We start from the raw sequence: 15,107 nt of genomic DNA, 5'->3' as shown, positions 1-15,107 counted from the left end.
TTAATTCACTCTCTTGTGTTGGGTGTGAGAATCTAAAAATAGTGGTCACTAACTATCAAACCACCACTACTATACTTGCCGACATGTTTCATTGCCATATAAAGATTTTGGCAATTTCTTCAGGGCGTTATATACATTAAAGCCACTGCATATGGACAATTTAGTCTGCACAACCTCTTACGGCCATTTCTACTTGTACCAGCCGGGGGATATATTTCTCATGAAGCTGTGATTGTAGCACTCATAAAATGACCTTCCCCATCAATTTACGTATTGGTGAAAAGCCTCTGGCATGTACTCAGCCCTCTGTGCAGACTAAATTGTCGATATGCAGTGGTTTTAATGTATATAACGCCCTGAAGAAATTGCCAAAATCTTTATAAGGCAATGAAACATGTCGGCAAGTATAGTAGTGGTGGTTGGATAGTTAGTGACCTCACTTACTAATTTTAGATTCTCACACCCAACACAAGAGAGTGAATTAAGTTATATATCTGTGTTGCTGTGTGATGTGTTTTTACATGTTGTAAATCACAGTTTGATTCTTCCCTCTTTTTTCACTGCATATTTCTTGACACAATTTCTTTGTGTGTTTTGGACACTTTACTCTAATTTTTTTCCGAGCTTGAAAGCACCAATGATGACAACAGGGCAATCCTGGTGAGTACCTGCCAGGTTCCCGTTGGTGGTGCGCCCGTGAGGTGCTTTCTCGCTCTCGCTCACTTTTTTTTGTCATTTATGTAGTATTGGTTGACACTAAAGTGTGTAAGTATGTCGTCTCACAACTGAATTGATTTTCATGGAACGGGCGATTGTTAAATAAGGCACCATCCAGAGCTATACCTTCTACCCCAGCAAGCTAATGATAGCGGAGTGGCTTCTTGCAACATTATTGCAAAAAATTGGTATGCTCACAACAGAAGGATAGGTCTAGAAGTGCCCAAAAAGTCTAGGTCTTGTATTTGTTTGTTGAGTATCCAGTGGCCCTGAACAATCAACTCCTGCGAGTGTGGTCCCAAATCTGTGAGCGATGCATGCGTCCAGCGGTTATGGTCCTCTGCGGAACTGGGTCTAGGAGAGGACATCCTTTTAGAAGATTATTGGAATTCCTAGCTTAACGGCTGATCAACACAAGATCTACCAGCTGGCTGTTAGATTGAGACCATTGATGCTCTAAGCATTCTTGGAACGGGTGCATATTGAGTCTGGCATAGCGTACTATTGCTATACATGGTGCCTAGGAGGTACATCACTGTTTGGTTATCTGTTGAGGCTGAAACTGTGGAATAAGTGTTTGAAAGGACGGAATCCTTGCTATATTTGGGTAAACTAGCCTTGCTGGAGAATAGAGGATGGATTTGATGTAAGGTATTTGCAGAGGTTGTAGGTTGAACCCGAGTTCATTGACTGAAACCTAGTCTTAGAATGTTGATAACAGCTGCAATAGTTTGAACTTTTGATGAGCCAGTCTACTGCTAGACATTTGGTGAACACCCTGGGGCTGTAATGACCTCAAATATAAGTGTTTTCAGTTTAATACAAATCTGGGTACTGGGGCACCAAAGCTGCACTACTAGCACTGCAGGGGTAGCCGGGTGCAAATAGGTGTGGGGCGCTCAATGCTTTCCAATGCAGGAGGTCGGTTTTGGAAAGGGACTACAGGCTTGAACCAGGAGGCTGGAAGAAGGCAACCAATGGCTGGGCAATTAAGTTGGATAGTTGGGGGACACCTTTGGCTGGGATCCCGAAAATCAGGGCTCCGAGGATGCTGGGGTCTTGTTTCCTCCGCTGGATCCTCAGGAAGTAGAAACCTCACATTTCTTACTTTCCGTGAGTGACTTATAAGTGATTGTGGACACTAAAAGGTCACTTATACCACATGTAAATCAAGTGGCCGAACAAAGCTTTTACACAGGAAGTCTCCAACAATTTTTAAATACCTAGAGTTCATGCAGAAGTTTCAAGCTTCTCTAACAAACACTCTCTGAACTAAACCAGGCCAATGGGTTTCACCTTTAAGTACCCTATTTAATCAAGTGGGAGCCCCAGAAACCTAAAACTGCATCTGTCACCCTACCAATTGAGGTGGAATGACAATTGGCCTCTGTAGCCAGAGGGGTCACTTCTAAAGGAACATGGACAGCTCACCCAGGAATCGAAGGGACTGGACCACTCCACTAAAAGACCCTAAACTTCCACAAAAAAGCTACCCTGGACTCCGATCAGCACCGAAGACACCGTCTGCATGATGAACTCCATCCACTCCGGATCTCCGACCGACCCCTGCCCTCACCACATCTTCAACAAGGCCGACGCTGTCATCGCACCCCACCTGCGGGACATCATCAACACCTCCTTCGACACCACCACCTTCCCGGAAAGCTGGAAGCACGCCGAACTCAGCGCTCTACTAAAGAAACCAACAGCGGACCCCACCGAACTCAAGAATTACCGCCCCATCTCGCTCCTCCCGTTTCCAGCCAAAGCCATCGAGAAGACCGTCAAACAACTGGCCGCCTTCCTCGAGACGAATGGATCCCTCGACCCCTCACAATCTGGCTTCCGAGCCAACCACAGCACCGAGACCGCCCTCATCGCTGCCACCGATGACATCCGAGCCCTGATGGACAACGGAGAAACAGCGGCCCTCATCCTCCTAGACCTCTCCGCGGCATTCGACACTGTCTGCCACCGCACCCTAGTGCAGCGCCTCAGCAACGTCGGAATCCAGGAGAAGGCACTGGAATGGATCATCTCCTTCCTCGACGGAAGAACACAGAGAGTCCGGCTACCACCGTACAAGTCAGAGGCCACCGAAGTCATCTGCGTCGTCCCTCAAGGATCCTCGCTGAGCCCCACCCTCTTCAACGTCTACATGAGCCCCCTCGCGGCCACCGCACGCCAACACAACCTCAACATCATCTCCTACGCCGACGACACCCAGCTGATCCTCTCCCTGACCAACGACCCCGCCGCCGCCAGAGCCAACCTTCACGAAGGGATGAAAGACGTAGCCGAGTGGATGACGACCAGCCGCCTGAAACTGAAATCAGACAAGACGGAAGTCCTCATCCTGGGCTCCTCGCCCTCCGCCTGGGACGACTCCTGGTGGCCCCCCGCCCTGGGCACCGCACCCAAACCGACAGACCACGCACGCAACCTGGGCTTCATCCTGGACTCCTCCCTCTCCATGACCAGACAAGTCAACGCCGTCTCCTCGTCGTGCTTCAACATCCTGCGCATGCTACGGAAGATCTTCTGGTGGATCCCCACCGAGACCAGGAAGACGGTCACCCAGGCCCTCGTCACCAGCCGACTGGACTACGGCAACACCCTCTACGCCGGAACCACCGCCAAGCTCCAGAAGAGACTCCAGCGGATCCAGAACACCTCAGCCAGACTCATCCTCGACATCCCACGACACAGCCACATCTCCGGACATCTGAGAGACCTGCATTGGCTCCCCGTCAACAAAAGAATCACCTTCCATCTCCTCACCCACGCACACAAAGCCCTACACGATCAAGGCCCGAGCTACCTCAACAACCGCATCAACTTCTACGCTCCCAAACGCCACCTCCGATCAGCCAGTCACGCCCTCGCCGCCGTCCCCCGCATCCGAAGAACGACAACAGGAGGAAGGTCCTTCTCCTACCTGGCCGCCAAGACCTGGAACTCCCTCCCTCCCGACCTGCGCCTGACCCAAGACCACCTCTCCTTCAGGAAGAAGCTCAAGACCTGGCTGTTCGAGCAGTAGCAGCACCCCCACCCCTAGCGCCTTGAGACCCTCCGGGTAAGTAGAGCGCTCTATAAATGTCTGATTGATTGATTGATACCCTATTATCAACTGCCCCTCCATTCAAAAATATATAAACCAATGAATCCTTTCCTGTCCAGATTACCAAACCCAAATTTAATGCCTACACAAATGAGTTCTAGTATTGGAAGTGTTTCAGAAGATACACAGCTTTTTGCTCATTAGTAAAAAAAAAAAAAAAAAAAAAAAAAAACGAACAGGTAAGCAGGCAACGCTCCGCAACATTTCAAGCAAAAATAACAGCGATACAAACATCACCATGTTTGTATAATGTCACTACCTCAAACCCCTCAATCGTCCACTCCTTTGTAGGCTTTACCATACATCTCCCACCCACATTCGTCCGAAAGGACACTCAGGAGCTAATGAACATCAGAGATCACCACTGTGTCACAGGTTTTAGCCATGTGCAAATGCACCAATATAATTACTATTTACCCAGGAAACAATCCCATTCACTATAAAATGTCAATTCCAGTGTCCAGAGGAGATGCAACAGAGGATTAAATAGGAAACCAGTGGCATTTTAACTTTCACAGAAGAGAATCTGCAAAATGAAACCAAAACTTTGACTCTGTAAATAAACAGATGTAGAAAATGTGACTGTGTGCCATAATCTTGTCTGAATCTGGAATTAAAAAATGCATTTGATGATTCTCTCAAACCAGCAATGATGCAAATACTGAGAACTTTCACAATAATAAACAATACCTTAGGTCTGGCTGGGGATGGTCTAGGCCTTTTTTTCACTTCAGTCCATGCTTCAGTGTCCAGATCTGGCAAACTTGCAGAAAGACCTTTTGGCATCGTTTTCAAGTTGCTAACCTCCTCAGGCTTCCTGGTGACAGGACTAGATGTACGTGGTGAACCAGGTAGAGATTCTAAAGTTACGAAATAAGGTGTAGATGAATATACGGCTAACGTTCAATTTGGCTCAAATATGTGAAAAGCCAAGGGGTGTCTAAATACTCACCTGTTTCTTTCTGGAAACTTTGCTTGGGCACAAACTCTGGGCAATTAATGAGTTGTGAAAAGTCAGTCTGGGCAGAATCGGACAAACCAGGACCTGGCAGGGGCCACTTGTCGGGGTGATCCTTCCTTCGAATTTTCAAATCTCTGATTTCAACTACTTTGCTGTCCTTCAAAGCCTAGAGACATTAAGATGATTATTCTGCCTGCAACAGTAGTATATGCAATAAAAGAATGCAATTTTCATGCAAGATTAGCAATAGTAACACTAAATTCCACTCTCTAGTTAAGTCACTTACAACAACCAAACGTCAATAAAAATAATATTTGGGTCATCACATGAAAGACCTGTGTCTGAATTGACAGGCCACAGTGGTATGAATATGGGCTGAAAATATGATGAGAATCACAATTAACAAAGTTAGCTGGATGGGTGCTTGCAGTTTATAACCAGATACTCACAGGAGCAAAATAGCCTGCAGCACTAATACAAACTTGCCACTTAAATCATACATAATTGCAATCCCCAACCACAACTTGAAACCCATACCTAAGCAAAAGCCACACCAAAAAAGGCTTAGAGATGGTGGTATCAGACATCACCTTGAGAATGAGCCCCATGTCGGTGGTAAGGGCTTGAACCCTGTGAAAACTGGCTATCAGGCTCATGGGCAGGAACCCTTCAGTGTCCATCTTACGCCGAAGGAAAAAATCCCGTTGAAGATTGTCCTCACTGAAGTAGTACTCACTGGTAAGAGAAACAACTGAAATTAACAAATGAATCTATTCACAATAAATAAAATCCTACAATTTAATAAAAACAGATCCAGTAACAAGTCTAAACACTAAACTATTAACTACAAGGTTTTCATGCAACATTTCGGGCCAACTGAAGCATATGTGCAGAGAAAATGGCATTTAGGTACATATAGGAGGGGAAATGGGAGATAAAAAAAGGTAAATTCAGGCTGCACACCAATACAAAAAACATAGGAAAAAAGTCAAAATAGAGGCAAGTGAAAAGAAAGATTAAGAGAAAATCTACAAAATGCAAATCATTCAAATAGACTAAAACACAGGATCTAAGCTTAGGGTATCTCGAACGTCCGGCGCTATCAAAGCAACTATGCAGCGTTATCAAGATGAAAATTCAAATATCGCAGGTGGAAGACAAGAGAATCTCATTGTACGATATTCTGTGGAACTGAAATGTTCATGTGACAGTGGGATTTGAGATCATAACTACAACCATAACAAGTAGGACATCAGTAAAGAGCTGTCCCTGGCAATGGCAATTAGCCAGTGGCAGATCAAATGGACCTAGTGATCAGGAAAAAGGGGCAGAGTGTGCAGGACAGGGTTAAAGTTAGATAGGATGAGTCAGGTCAGAGAATCTTTAAAGTATTAATAACATTTTTAAATGAATCTTCGATTGAGGATTGGTCTAAATTCTCCCGGCTACTCGTTTTCTAATCCTTTGCTTTTTGAACTTTCATGGGCTCACATTGCTCTTCATAATGTGGGGCCTTTTCCAAGTTAAAATTCTGCTGCCAGGAAGTGGGACTAAAATCATCTAAAAGCATTGGTTCATTCACAGAGGAGATTGAGACCATTGTTAAAGCGGTTTAATGCAAGGTCCCTAAAAATCTCGGGCAAACGCCAATGGCAACCTCAGACTGAAACTTCGGCTCATTTGATAAATGGGTAGAGCAGGACAAACTGCTGTTAAAAGGCTCACAATGTGTGCTATTTGAAAGACTAAAACATTGAAATTACTCCAGCAACTTTGGAACTTTGTCATTAAAACAATCCTCCTTTCACAAAGTGTGGTATTCCCAGATTCTTTCTGCTAGTACCAGAAAATAGGCCACAGCAAAGACAGAGGCGAATATTTCTACAACTCGCCTAAAACTAGGTCTTCACCGCCTCAGTGTTTATGTCTTTTTACTATTTAGAAAACACCCAATTCCAGACTTCCACAATTTTAACCCCTTCCATGCTGATGACGGCCCCCATCCGTCATGCATTACAGTGCTCGTGTGCTGATGACGGCTGGGGGCCGTCATAAAGCCATTGATTCTTTAAAAGCCTAGCACACGAGGAAAATCGGCCCAGCATGGAAGGGGTTAAGGGAAACTGCTTAGGATCATGACTGGACACTGCATTTCCTAGGCATATCTTTAAATACCAAAGAACCGGATGCCACTTAAAATTCTAGTTCTGTGCCGTGGTTATATTCACTAAATTTATAAGAATAGTTGCTTACCTGTAATCTGTGGTTCTCCAGTATTGGTGTCTTTCATAGATTCACATGCCTGAATCATTCCCCGTCGTCGGAGTGGGAATCCCACGGTACATAAAAAAGCAGTAATATGCCATAATTACATTGGAAAAAACACTAATTCCCAACCAGGAAGTAAAGTAGCCCAAGCTACCATAGAAATAACGTCCACCTTAGTGACTATCCTAGCCATTATGTATTGTCCAAAGTCCAGCCAATCAGGCGCCAGCACCCACCAGAACGTTCTCCCCAGAGGCTCAGGCTCTCAGATTTTCTCGCAGGAGTGTAGGTAAAACCCCTATAGTCTAAAAGCCTCTGAGGGGAGGTGGGCCGGTTGCATGTGAATCTATGAAAGACACCAATACTGGAGAACCACAGATTACAGGTAAGTAACTATTGTTCTTCTCCAGTATTAGGGGTGTCTTTCATAGATTCACATGCCTGAATCAGAGTAGATAGCAGTACATATCCTTGCTGGGCAGACGCCAATGAAGCCAAGCTTGTCATCAAGTAACGCATACAACAATGCAAAAAGAAAATACACATCGTATAAGCATAACATAATGCAATCATGAAAATGTGTGAACAGAACATAAGCGTCTGACAGCAGAAACAAGGAGGTGGGAAAAACAGAGGCTCACCTTAGTGAAACAGATTCCGTAGAACAGCTCGACCCACAGAAGTATCAGCCTCGCTGATTGATTCTAGAGAGTAATGTCTGGTAAAGGTATGGCGACTAGCCCAAGTAGCCGCTTTGCAAATCTGCTGAAGAGGGACTCCAGCAAATAAGGCCGTAGATGAAGAGACCGCTCTTGTAGAGTGCGCTCTGGGCGCTGACAGTAAAGGTCTCCCAACCTGTGCATGGCAAAAGGCAATGGCAGCAGAGATCCATCTTGAAATAGGCTGTTTTGAAACTGCCTGCCCCTTACGAATTGCACCGTAGGTAATGAACAACTGGTCAGAAGTGCGTAGAGTAGATGTTCTTTGTAGGTAGAATTTAAGACATCTTTTAATGTCAAGCTAGTGTAACGCTCTTTCCGCAGGTGTTTGCAGGTCTGGAAAGAATGAAGGACTTAAGAATAGGTTCGTTGAGATGGAAATCCGAAGGTACTTTCGGAATGTATTTTGGATTTGTGCGAAGTATCAGAGTCACTTGTGAATTGCAGGAAAGGATGGTGCACAGTGAAAGCTTGGATATTACTAACCCTCCTGGAGGATGTTAAAGCCAAGAGCAGTGATACTTTCCACGAAAGGTACTTCAAGTCGGACTTGTGGATGGGCTCGAATGGGTGACGCATGAGTTGAGCTAAGACCACATTTAGATGCCACGAAGGAGGCGGACGGCGTACAGGAAGGAACATTCTAAAGAGGCCTCTGAAGAATTGTTAGATAATCCTAGCTGAGTACAGAGAATTGGTCCCATCCTGTCGATATCTGGATATTGCAGCCAGAAACACCTTTAAGGTAGCATGAGACAGACCTGTTCGTGCTAACTGCAGGAAAAAAGGAAGAATTTCTTCAGGTTTTGCTGAAAAAGGGTGAACCCCTGCGAAACGGCACCAGATTCAGAAGCGCTTCCATTTCAGACTGAGTCATGATGGTAGCAGGCGCTCTAGCCTTGGACGGTGTTCAGGAGCCAGGCCGCTAATCTCAGAGATGCTGGGTCCGGATGGAAGACTTGTCCTTCCTGAATGCTGAGCAAGTTCGGGATTGGATGTAGCTGAATTGGCTTGCACTCCGACAGTAGGAGGAGCTCTGTAAACCAATATTGGCGCGGCCATCTGGGCGCAATCAGGATAAGTCGGCAAGGTTCCTTCTTCATCTTCCGCAGAACCTTGGGGACAAGTGGAATCGGTGGGAAAGCGTACACAAAAGTCAGAGACCAATTGATGGAGAACGAATTCCCAAGAGAGTTCTTGTGGGGATGCCAGCTTGCGAAGCTTTGGCATTTGCTGTTGGTCCTTGTCGCAAATAGATCTAGGTCCGGCCAACCCCACTGATGAAATATGTGTTCCACTGTCTCCTGGTGAAGCTCCCATTCATGGGTGGTGACCGTTGTTCTGCTGAGCGCGTCCGCGAGGACGTTTTCTGTCCCCGGAACATGCACTGCTTGCAGATTTACATTGTGGTGAAGAGCCCATGTCCATAAATCCTGCGCCTCTTGAGACAGGAGAAGAGATAGTGTTCCTCCCTGTTTGTTGACGTAGTGCATGCTTGTTGTGTTGTCTGTTCGTATCAACACATTGGCATCCTGAATGATGGCACAAAACGCCTTGAGTGCAAGAAAAATGGCTCTCAGTTCCAAACGGTTGATGTGCCACCGTTTTTGCTGCGCCGTCCATTTGCCGCAGATCGTGAGGCCTTGTAGATGAGCCCTCAGACCGCATCTGTAGGGATGGTTAGACTCGGTGCTTCTTGAAGGAACGCGCACCCCTGCCTCAGATGACTCATCTGTGTCCACCAGAGAAGAGACTTCTTCATGAGTGGCGTGATTTGAATGAGGTCCTCGAAAGTGCCCGAAACCTGTTGCCACTGTAAGGTCAGTTCCTCCTGACGCGGCCTCATTCGGAGCCGGCAATTTGGAAGTAATGGAATACAAGCCGATGCCATCCCTAGAAAAGACTTGTACAGTCAGACTGAAGCTGACTTTCTTTGCATCAGATCTTGTGCTAGCCGACTTATTTTTATCTGTCTCTTTTGGGACGAAAGCTCTGAGTTTGAGTGTCTATAGAGTTGCTCCTAAGAAGGCCCTTCTTTGAGAAAATTGCATTTGGGAATTGCTGAAGTTGATTGTCAGGCCTAGAGACTGAAATAGGTGCAGACACTGTTGTAGGTGCTGATGAACGGTTTCGTGAGAACTGGCCTTTATAAGGCAGTCGTCTAGGTATGGGAAAATTTGTATTCCCTCCAGCCGGAGGTGCGCAGCCACTGGAGCTAAAACTTTCGTAAATACTCTTGGAGCTGACCGTAAACCAAAGTGAAGGACTTTGAATTGGTAGTCCCTGCCAGCCACCCTGAAGCGAAGGAATTTCCTGTGGCGAGGTAGAATGGGGATGTGGAAATATGCATCCTGGAGATCTACGGTGACCATGCAATCCCCTGCTGCTAGAAGATGTAATATTTCCTGAAGCGACAACATCCGGAATGTCAACTTCTTTAGATATTTGTTCAGAGCACTAAGATAGAGGATCGGGCGCCACTCCCCGTTCTTCTTTACCAGGAAGAACCTGGAGTAAAACCCCATTCCTCTCACCTTCAGTGGAACGCTCTCGATCGCTCCTTTTTGGATCATCACCTTGATTTGGGCAAACTGCTCTTTCAAGTGAGCTGGAGGTGGTCCTTTTGGCGGAACATTTGGAGGGAATTTATCGAATTCTAGGGCATGGCCCCTGGCCACAATATCCAGGACCCATTTGTCTGTTATTGACTGCCAGCTGGAGTAAAAGTTTGATATTCTTCCACCAAGTTTTTTGTGAGGGTGGAGAAATGGTGGTGGCAGGTGAAAAGACTCATTGATGCTTGTCTTTGCCGCGGTAGTTTGTCTTACCCCTGTTCTGGGTGTAGGTTGATCTTTTCTCCCCATAAGACTGGTAGCGCTACGTCTGATAGCGCTGGTTACTTTGTCTGTATGTGGATTGTTGTCGGTATCCACCTCTATTGGAGGACGTCCCTCGTCCCCTCGCTCCTCGAAAGGGCGGCTTGCGGAATTGCAGGGTGCCCAAGGATTTTGCTGTTTCAGTATCCTTTTTATTTGTAAAGCTTCCTCTACTTTGGGACCAAATAAATATTCGCCATCGAATGGCATGTCTAAAACTCTGTTTTGGACTTCTTGCCTGACAGCAGCTCCTGCTAACTGTCGAAATCCTGTAGATGCGACATCTATAGCTGAATCGATAATCTCTTCAGAGATTCTTTGGCCTTCTTGAAGAATTTGAAGTGCTTCAGTTTTGGATTGCTCAGGGAGGAGATCGATAAATGGTGCGATGTCAGACCACATTTGGCGACCGTACCGCCCCAAAATGGCCAATGCATTGGCAGCACGAACAGTTGTTGCAGCCATGGTGGAAACACGCTTTCCGATTGAGTCTAGGCGTCTGCCAGCCCTGTCCGGCGGTGCCGTAACTGCAGAGGATGGATTTCTGGCCCTCTTCTGGGCAGCCTGGACAATTACTGAGTCAAGTTTTGGATGTCCGATCAGACATGCAGGCGATTTTTCAGGAGCTTTATAATTTTTATCTATGCGTGGCAAGACCGGAGGAATGGAGGCCGGCGTTGACATTACCTTAATCCCTTCTTGCCAGATAAAATCAATGATGGGTATTGTTTCTATCTGTCTGGGCTGATCCTTGAAATCGTACAAGAAACAGTCTTGCTCCGTCTGTTCCATCTGTATATGAAAGCGTTTGGTTGCACGCTCCATCAGTAAGTGAAAACTAGCCACATCCACCTGAGGGGAGGCAGACGTAGTCTGAGATGTTAAAAGAAATTGCACTTGATAGTCATCCCACTCCGACAAATCTTCCACTTCTCCTTCTTCCCTTTGGTCTTCATCCTCCGAAGACTGTGGAGCTCCTTCTTGAGTAGGTTGCGATTGTGAAGACGGACGCACCGGTGGACCCATGGGTGGAGGTGCTTCAGAAGTTGGAGTTGTCGGCCCAGAACCTGCTGACTCTTGATGGTGGGAACCTCCTATAGTAATCGTCTAACATATATTGTAAGTTGGATAGCAAAGCCATAGGCACTTGAGCAACAGGGTTATCTTCCGCTGCTCGATATATGAACAGGAGATTGAGAAGCATAATATTCTTCTTCTTGTAGTTTGATATGCAACTCCGATGGGCTTGTTGCTTGTCCAAATGTATTCTGGAATATCTCATCCTCACTTTCAGTGTCCAAAAGTTGGTCTGGCACTTCAGAAGACACCTTTTCAGGTGAAATACGAAGGGGTGAAAACTGCATTGCTGTTTCACGCCTTTGTCCCGATGCTTGTTGTGGTGTTAGAAACACTGTCGACGGAGACCAAACCTGTAGTGCCGTGCATGATAATTGCGGCGTCGGAGGATTCCCTTCCGATGGTTTTGTCGTCGACGGGACACTCTTCGTCGACGGGACACTTCGTCGACTAGCTCGTCGACGATTTCTTTTTCGGCGGCGGTAGGGCCTTCAGAGGAGTCGACGACGAGGCGTCAACGACGGACGTCGACGGTACAGGCCTCACAAAGACAAATATAGTTGGAGACGACGTGGACGATGACAATCATACGAGGTTTAGTACGAGGTTTAGGAGAGGAAAAAGTTACCATCGATGTCACTGTAGTCGTAGCTCTCGTCGACTAGGAGGTTGAAGTGGACATCGCCGTTTGAGGAGATGAGGTCTGTGGTTAATTCCTCTCAGATGACTAAGGAATCTTGATGGTGATTCCCTTTTTAAGGTCAGAAGTGCTCTCCATGCCTTTGCCTGTGGGGACAGCCTTGGATGTTGAAGGCTTATCCAGTCCCTTAGTAGGTGGTTGTTTTTTAGTCACCTTTGCCTTAGGTGATGACATTCCTTCAGGCACAGGCCTCTTCCTAGAGGCTGCAGTTGAACCAGAGGCAATGCTGCCCACCTCAGATGCAGGATTAGAAGAATCCTTTAGTCTTTTCAACCACAGAAGTAAACAACCCTCTCTATTCAGGCATGTGAATCTATGAAAGACACCCATAATACTGGAGAACCAGGAATACCTTTTGTTTAGATGTAGGATTATGGTACTTTTTATCCCTCAAAAAAACCCTAATTAATTGTAAACATTGTACGTCTGAAATAATTTGCATTTTAATCACAGAAGAGAAAAATGTTATTTTGATGTTCTCTGCATACATATCCACCACCATCTGCAGGAAGCTGGCTCTGTATATACTATACCAAAGTGAGGTATAGTGTGCACAGATTTCAGTGGAACCCCAATGGTAGGCAGAGGTAAAGTTAGATAGCACCTTACTCTATTTTCGGTAAGGCTTTATCAATGGACAGTGTTAAGCATTTGTTTTACACACTCAATCAGCAAATGATTTCACACACTCAAAGACTGAACTTCAGACCAATTGTTTTTGTATAAAAATATTCTTTTAGTTATTTTATTTCCTAGAATCAAGCAAGCCTGGAACAGGTAAGTAATAAGTACTTTGCAGTAAATATACAGATTGTAACAGTTTGGATTGCAATTGTAAATGTACTTTGATTTGATTACAGTAGTGTTATTGCTAATGCAATGCTTTTCAGAAGAAAGTACATATACATTGTATAGAATTTGAGTAAAATTACAGGTAAGTTACTTTTAAGATTTTTTTTCTTACAGTGTACTACACTGGGACATTCCCTGTTAACAGGTAAGGAAGAAACAAGTTACTTACCTGTAACTTTAGTTCTCCAGTATTGGTAACTTTCATAGATTCCCATTGCTTGTATCATTCCCCGTCGTCGGAATGGGAGCCTCGGTAATAATAAATATATATATATACACCTAGGTAAATACACCCTAATAGGTGTAAAAAGGTAAAAAATTAGGCCTAGGCCTCATTATCTTTTGTAGCCTATTGGTGTCCTTATGTAAAAAGACCCAAAGTCACCTTATCAACCAATCAGATCAGCCTCACCCTGTGGAACCTTCCTGAGAAAGCTCAGAGCCTCAGATTTTCGTAGCCGTTGCTCTGCCACATAATCGCTTAGCCCTAAAATGAGCTTTCCCAGGGGAGGCGGGTGGGCGCATGGGAATCTATGAAAGTTACCAATACTGGAGAACTAAAGTTACAGGTAAGTAACTTGTTTCTTACTCCAGTATTGGAACTTTCATAGATTCCCATTGCTTGTATCAGAGTAGATAGCAGTTAGCATTCCTCAAACATTTCGTGCACAGTTACAGCATCATTACAAACCAATGATATCACAGATTATAACAACCATAAAGCAGTAACAAAAGCATAAGAAACGAAATGTTTGAAAAAACAGGAGGAGGGAAGAGAGGAAAGCTCACCTCTTATTGGAAGAGATTTCTCAGGACTGCCTGTCCTACAGCCGAATCCTCCTTTGCAGCCGCCTCCAGGCAGTAATGTCTCGTGAAGGAGTGCGTACTGCTCCAGGTGGCTGCTTTGCAAATATCCTTTATGGATACTCCAGCAAACAGCGCGGTTGATGCTGAGATCGACCTTGTGGAATGTGCCTTCACCTGTCCTTGTAAAGGTTTGCCTGCCGCCTGGTGGCAGAACCGGATCGCACTAGTTATCCATCTAGATATCCCTTGTTTTGACAAAGGAAATCCTTTCCTTGGGGCTCCGAAAGCCACAAACAGTTGGGGTGTTTTTCGAAATCCAGCTGTGCGTTGTAGATAGAATTTCAAACATCTCTGAACGTCCAGAGAATGAAGTGTCCTCTCAGCCTGCGTTGAAGGTCGAGGAAAAAAAGATTTCAAAACCACTGGTTCGTTAAGATGAAAGTTTGTCGGTACCTTCGGAATGAACTTGGGGTTCATCCGTAGGATCAATGTATCATTCTTGAACTGCAAGAAGGGTTCTTTGATAGTCAAAGCCTGAAGCTCTCCTACTCTCCTTGCAGAGGTGAGTGCCAAAAGAAGAGCCACTTTCCATGATAGGAACTTCAGGTCCGCTTTATGTACTGGCTCAAATGGCGGTCTCATCAGCTGAGCCAGGACCACATTCAAGTGCCACACCGGAGGTGGGGGCCTAACTGGCGGAAAAACTGTAAACAGTCCTTTCAGGAATTGTTTTATTACTCTTGCTGACAATAGAGAGGGGCCCGATCTTGTTCTCCTATATCTGGAAATAGCTGCCAAGTGGACCTTGATAGAAGCATGAGCCAGACCTGCTTGTGCCAACGATAGAATGTATGGTAAGAGTTGATGCGGAGCTGACGAGAAAGGATGTACTTTTTCTTTCTGACACCACAAATGGAACCTCTTCCATTTCGCTCTATATGTCTTATTAGTGCTAGGGGCTCGTGCCTGTGCCAAGATGGTCCTGCATTCTTCTGGGATGTTCAAATCC

General features: G+C 45.6%; 1 protein-coding gene across 2 annotated transcripts in view; it reads right to left on the bottom strand.

The window, feature by feature from the left end:
- The window catches only part of LOC147659395 (la-related protein 1-like), a 784,977-nt gene that overhangs the window by 415,671 nt on the left and 354,199 nt on the right, over positions 1 to 15,107 (bottom strand). For both annotated transcript variants that reach the window (XM_086951772.1, XM_086951771.1), the window contains exons 8-10: positions 5,390 to 5,534; positions 4,791 to 4,965; positions 4,529 to 4,698 (exon numbers count right to left, since the gene is read on the bottom strand). In XM_086951772.1, the coding sequence (XP_086807898.1) occupies positions 4,529 to 4,698; positions 4,791 to 4,965; positions 5,390 to 5,534 (490 nt within the window). The remainder of the gene's footprint in view (positions 1 to 4,528; positions 4,699 to 4,790; positions 4,966 to 5,389; positions 5,535 to 15,107) is intronic.

This window comes from Lissotriton vulgaris, unplaced genomic scaffold (assembly GCF_964263255.1).
Source record: "Lissotriton vulgaris unplaced genomic scaffold, aLisVul1.2 SCAFFOLD_866, whole genome shotgun sequence".
In the NCBI taxonomy this organism is placed as follows: Eukaryota; Metazoa; Chordata; class Amphibia; order Caudata; family Salamandridae; genus Lissotriton; species Lissotriton vulgaris.
This window is presented reverse-complemented; position numbering and strand designations above follow the sequence as displayed.